We start from the raw sequence: 6,000 nt of genomic DNA, 5'->3' as shown, positions 1-6,000 counted from the left end.
ATGGGCCCCAGCTCAAAGTCTGCTATTCCTGCAAGCCGAGAGAATCAGATTAATGGCTGTGTGGTGAGTGCCGCTTCAGGCATCTCCCGTTTTCTTCATGAGTGTGGGAATGGTGTTCTGCCAGCCACATCGCAGGAAGACCCGAGCTGCTGTGCCAATCACAGAATCCCGAAATGCCAGCACAATGAAGGGCCTTATCTAGCTGGGGTGGGCAGAAGCCCTGTCTTTAGCAAGTCACCTCACCTGTACCTATAATCTGGGTACTGAGTAGAACTTTCTTGCTGTGCCCCCAGCACCATCTTGCTACCCTGCCCACCCCAGAAAGACAAGGCCTTGTGCCCGTGTGGTCTCACTACCTCTGTATAGTGAGGATGAGTCTGTGGGCCTGCATGATCATGTATCACCCCATTTACAAAGCACAGAAGGGGCTGGGCAGAGCAGGGCTGCCCGGAGCTACCACAGTGGCAAGGATCTGGGAAGAGCTGGTGGAATTCAGAGGCCTTGGGAAGGCTCAGGAACTCTGCTCCTCTTTGGTTTTAGAGTTTTCCAGCATCTTTAGAGAGTAATGTTTCTCCATCCTTTTCTTCTTCTTTCCCAATATTACTGCTCCTACGTGGGAAAGGTTAATTAGGTTTAAATTTTCCCTAACAAGAAAAATTAAATACTAACGAATCAGATTTTGTTGGGTGGAGCTGAACTTTTCAGACAGCCACTGTAATATCTAAGACCTTTTTGCTCCCCTCACCTCCACCCCAAGTACCAGTTTCACCTTGCCCCTTCTGAGAATGCCCATTATTGAAGGATGCTGCCACTGCTGGGAACATTGCTTCCCACAAAGGGGCACTCTCTTCTTAGACTTTCTTTTGTCTGCTTGTATTCCTCATCTTCTGAATCCCTATGGATGAGTTCAGCTGCATGTTAACAGAGATCCCCATTAAAGTGCCTGAGACCATAGGGATGTGGTTTTTTTTTTTTTTTTTTTTTGCGGTTCGCGGGCCTCTCCCGTTGTGGCGCACAGGCTCCGGACGCGCAGGCTCAGCGGCCATGGCTCACGGGCCCAGCCGCTCCGCGGCATGTGGGATGTTCCCGGACTGGGGCATGAATCGGCAGGCGGACTCTCAACCACTGCACCACCCGGAAAGCCCGGGATGTGTATTTTTTATTTAAGAAGTCTGGAGTCAGGTGCAGTGGCTCAATGACGCCATCAGTGACATGGTCACGTTCCATTTATGCACTCAGCTATACTCAGGGAGTTGGGAATGTCTCTCTTGTGGCCACAAGATGGCTGTAGCAGCTCCAGGCATCAGGGCCTCGCAAGGATACATTTGAAGGGTGAGGGAGGAAGAGAGACGGGACGACTAGCAGTCATGAGGGGCAAAGGAGTGGTGGCAACTAACAGTTGCTCACACATCTTTCTCTCCCTCTTATTTCCTCACTTCTTTACCTTTTGGCTTCCCCCAAACCAGCGTTCCCCAAACCCACATTGCATCAGTACGCATCCGAGTGGGAGGGAGCACAGCATTAGAACTAACTGGCCAACCTCGAGCAAGTTACTTAACACAGCTGGGCCTCAGCTTCCTCACTTAAGAAGTGAGGGTCGCAGACTAGATGCCTTATGTATGTAAACTTCTTATTGAAGTATCACATAAAGGCTCACAGATCAGAAATGTACTGCTTGCTGAATTTTTACAAAGAACCAGCCCCACATTAAGAAACAGAATATTATCAGTACCCCAGAAACGCCCACAAAGGTAACATTAGTCGACTTTTAGCTCAATACATTAGTTTTGCCTGTTTTTGAATTTTATACAAATAGAATCAGCGGGAGACATTCTTTCGTCGTATCTAGCCTTTTTTCACTCAACACTATATTTGTGTAATTCATTCACCACGTTTTGGTTTTGTTTGTTTGTTTTTATTTTGGCGGCAACACGCAGCTTGTGGCATCTCAGTTCCCCAACCAGGGAATGAACCTGGGCCACGGCCTTGAAAGCCCGGAATCCTAACCACTGGACCACCAGGGAACTCCCCAGCACGTTGTTTCTTCATTCGTCTTGCTGTATAATGTTCTACTGTGTGACCACACCACTGTTGACAGTCATGTGAGTTTTTTCTAGTTTTGGTTACTATAAATCTCTGCTGCTGTGGAGATTTTTTTAAAAAATTTATTTCATTTATTTTTGGCTGTGTTGGGTCTTCGTTGCTGCACGCAGGCTTTCTCTAGTCATGGCGAGCAGGGGCTACTCTTGTTGCGGTGCGTGGGCTTCTCATCACAGTGGCTTCTCGTTGCAGAACATGGGCTCTAGGCACACGGGCTTCAGTAGTTGTGGCACGTGGGCCCAGTAGTTGTGGCTCGTGGGCTCTAGAGCACAGGCTCAGTAGTTGTGGCTCCCGGGCTTAGTTGCTCTGTGGCATATGGGATCTTCCTGGACCAGGGCTCCAAGCCGGTGTCCCCTGCATGGGCAGGCAGATTCTTAACCACTGTGCCACCAGGGAAGCCCGCTGTGGAGATTCTTGAATCTACCTTTTGATGAATATAATATGCATTTCTGTTGTGTTCTGAGAGTGGGAAATGTTGGGTCATATGATGTCTGAATGTTCATCTTCTAGATGCCTTTAAAGATCATTCCTAAGTGATGGAACCAAACACGCTCATGGGGCACACAGCCAATAAACAGGCTTTCCATCCTATCCAAAGATTCACTAATTAGACTCAGTGCCAAGGCTTCCAGTACTTGTCAGCTCAGTATCTTCTCCAGCCCAACCTCTGTAATGGATAGTGACCACAAAGCAGTATACACACAGCCACACACTCCAGAGGCGGCTTGTGAAGAAAGCCAGGTTAACAGGTAGTCCTCGGTGCTGGCAGCAAATTATATTTCTGTGGCCAGGTGAGGCTCAGCTCCTAGGAGCCTGCAGGGCCAGCCAAAGAAGTCTGGGGGGCTTGGGAAAATATCTACTCCACTGTGAGGCTCTTTACAGCCAGACCTATGACGTGAATCTGTCAAAAGATCGTTTAGTTCATCTGAGATCTTCTCCCAAACTGTAAGCACCTGGTAACTGCTCAATAAAAATAACACTAAAAGTTTAGGGCAAAAGGACCCAGTAATAGAATTTTGTAAGAGAAATCTGCCTATCTAAGCAACTTTTCAGCAAACAGGAAAATTTTCCAAAGTAAGAACTTAAAAGTGCTATTGACAATAAGGGGCATGTCAATTTATGATTTAGAGAAATGGGTGGAGCTATGAGTACAGTATTTTGTTTTTTAAGGTTTGTTTAGTCCTCTTTTTTTTAACATTTTTATTGCAGTATAATTGCTTTACAATGGTGTGTTAGTTTCTGCTTTATAACAAAGTGCATCGGTTATACATATACATATATCCCCATATCTCCTCCTCCTTTTATTTTTGTTTTTATTTCCATTTCTCTAGGAGCTGGGTCAAAAAGGATCTTGCTGTGATTTATGTCGTAGAGTGGAGAACAGTATTTCTTATAGTCTGTAGACCAGAATCATCATGAGCATCAGCTAGGACGTTGTTTAAGAAAAGGCAGATTCCAGATTCCCATCCCTGAATCAGAATCTCTTAGGTGGGCCTAGAAATTTGCATTTTAACAAGCACACAGGTGGTTCTTCGGCACCAACTCCATGATCTGTATCGCATTCCCCACCTTAGAGGGTCTCTATGCTTTCAGGGGAGGAGCTTCTACATGGAAAGGTAAAACGATCCTATCACTTACCCACAAGCCTCTCTGCCGGTTCTGGGGCAAATTCTAATTTCTTGTTTGCAAAACTCCTCAGATCCTGGCCTCAAGTGGAACTGCTGGCTTTTGCTTTTTCCCGGAACGTCACTGGCTGAATTAAACTGTGCACACAATTTTGCCTCTGTTGGCGATAGTGCCGTCTCAGTTGCCCCTCTTGTTTGAGGCAGCCCTCTGTGGCCTTCTACATGTCACTCTGAATGCTCTTTGAAAACCTCCTTTGTCCTCATCAGCCGTCCACTTCAGAAGTGGTGGTGTTATTTTGAGGCAGGGTTTGGGATGCCACATAAAATAAAGCTATGATTGTATTAAAAACCAGAAGAGGATAAGCAGCTAACACAAACATGAATAAGGCCTAGACACATGCTGTACCAGGAGAGAGAAAGAAAGAATGCTTCGTTGTGACTCTGCTTTGTTTTTAAGGTCTGGGTCTCATGCAAAGCCCTGATAGACTCGCTATGAGGTTTTGGGATTCTGGCTTGGCATACTTACTGAATTCTGGGGCCCAAGGCCCTGTCTTCTTAAAGGTTCCAGCCTAAGTGCCTAAGGTTCCTTGTGGACAGGAATGGGGGGTTGGGAGGTGGGGGAAGGGCCCATGCTGTGTTCCTGGGTTCTGGTGGCATCTCCCTGTACCCCATATACACACAACTGGTGCATTTTCCTCAGAGATGAGCCCTAGAAACCCAAGCTTCCCTCCATACCTTCCAATAAACACTACAACATTTTGCTCTGATACAGAAACTTCACGTTTCCTCCTCACCACCGTGTTGCTTTGAAAACTTTTAGTAAAAGCACAGTCACATAGTCTGGGACGCTTGCTCTGTTTCAGTGACAAGTTCCCACCACAAGGAACACTGAAATACAACAGGAAATAGTGAATATGAATAGGCAGTCCTGGGCTAAATTTGACTGGTGGAAACTTTATCCTAAAATGTTTTCCATAGAAATTCACTTTCTTTAGTTTTGATGACTACCCACTGGATCATTGTGGCCACATGCCATTGACCAACGAGGAAACTGGAAAATGAACTTTCATATGGCCTTTCAGGAACTCTGTTTTGTTTTTGTTTTTTAAACGGTGGGAGCATAGAAAAATGATACTCTGACCCAAAATGAGGAGTTTGGAGGGAGCATGTTTATTTATGAAAACTTTATGATTATCATTTCATAAGAATAGTAGAGAAAGCATGAGAGAGAGGGAAAGGAAGGGAATTAACATCCAGGGAGCATCTATTCCATGGCAGCATTTGGCTGGGAATATTACATACCGAAGGCTGTTTCGTTCTCACAACCACCAAGTAAGGTAAATATTATTACCTGCTCTCTGTCCTTCTTTTTGGGTCAGGAAGCAGGTTCGTTTAGGTAACTTGCTAATCACCCACTTATATTTAGCAATCAGGAATTCAGATGTGGCTCTCTTTTCACTCTTCCCTGGCATCTTGAGGAGAAAGCTGTGTGGAGTCTTAATAAAATGAGATCTCAGTTGTGGGAAGGTGGCCTGGCTATTAAAATAAACAACATCATTCAATAAAAAAATACCTATGTTATACATCTATAGAACACTCATTTCTAGTTATATTCATGCTATTTGTTTTAATCAGAAGAACAGATAATAGGGTCTGTTGTAGTTGTAAGCAGCCCTTGAATATAAAAGTATTAATTTTACTCAACTCCAAGAGGACCGGACACTGGCATTCCTGTGAGGTAGATGCAGCATTTAAAAAACTGTTCCCAGTGTCCTCTGAGTTCTATTTTCCCCAACCAGGGCAGACCCACGTGGGGGAGAGAAAAGATAACTTGAGGACTGAGGCCGGATGACTTAGACCAGGGGAAATAAGGGAAGGTCTCTGAAGTTCAGTGAATCCCTGGATGATATTTTGGGTCAGCTTCAACTCTTGGCATTCTCCTCCTGCTGAAGTATCACTTGTTTCTTTAGAAGAAAAGGGTGGTGGAGACCACAGTGAATCCCGACTTCAAGATTAGTCAGGTAAAACTGGACGAACCTAAAGAGTTTGGGAATAGATTGGGAAAATGTGCTCCCTTACAGCGGGCCTCCTCCCCATTACTCTTCTAGTATCAACTTGTTCTTACATGGGCTGATGGCCTCTACTGACTTGGCCCTGGGCACAGAAGCTGTGAAGCCAGGTAAGGTGGAAAAAAGAGGTGAACTTCCACCCTCAAATAGCCAAGTAACGCCTTGACTATCTCCATTCTGCTAGCAAATAAAGCTCAGAATCCAGC

The 6,000-nt window shown here is 45.4% G+C and overlaps 1 protein-coding gene across 1 annotated transcript in view; it reads left to right on the top strand.

Annotated features, from left to right (window-relative positions):
- SNX30 (sorting nexin family member 30) overlaps positions 1-6,000 on the top strand; it is a 111,889-nt gene continuing 105,889 nt past the window's right edge. The window contains exon 1 of the mRNA XM_024757282.1: positions 1-245. Within this exon, the coding sequence (XP_024613050.1) occupies positions 1-245 (245 nt within the window). The remainder of the gene's footprint in view (positions 246-6,000) is intronic.

Source organism: Neophocaena asiaeorientalis, unplaced genomic scaffold, assembly GCF_003031525.2.
Source record: "Neophocaena asiaeorientalis asiaeorientalis breed wild unplaced genomic scaffold, Neophocaena_asiaeorientalis_V1.1 scaffold432, whole genome shotgun sequence".
Lineage (NCBI taxonomy): Eukaryota > Metazoa > Chordata > Mammalia > Artiodactyla > Phocoenidae > Neophocaena > Neophocaena asiaeorientalis.
This window is presented reverse-complemented; position numbering and strand designations above follow the sequence as displayed.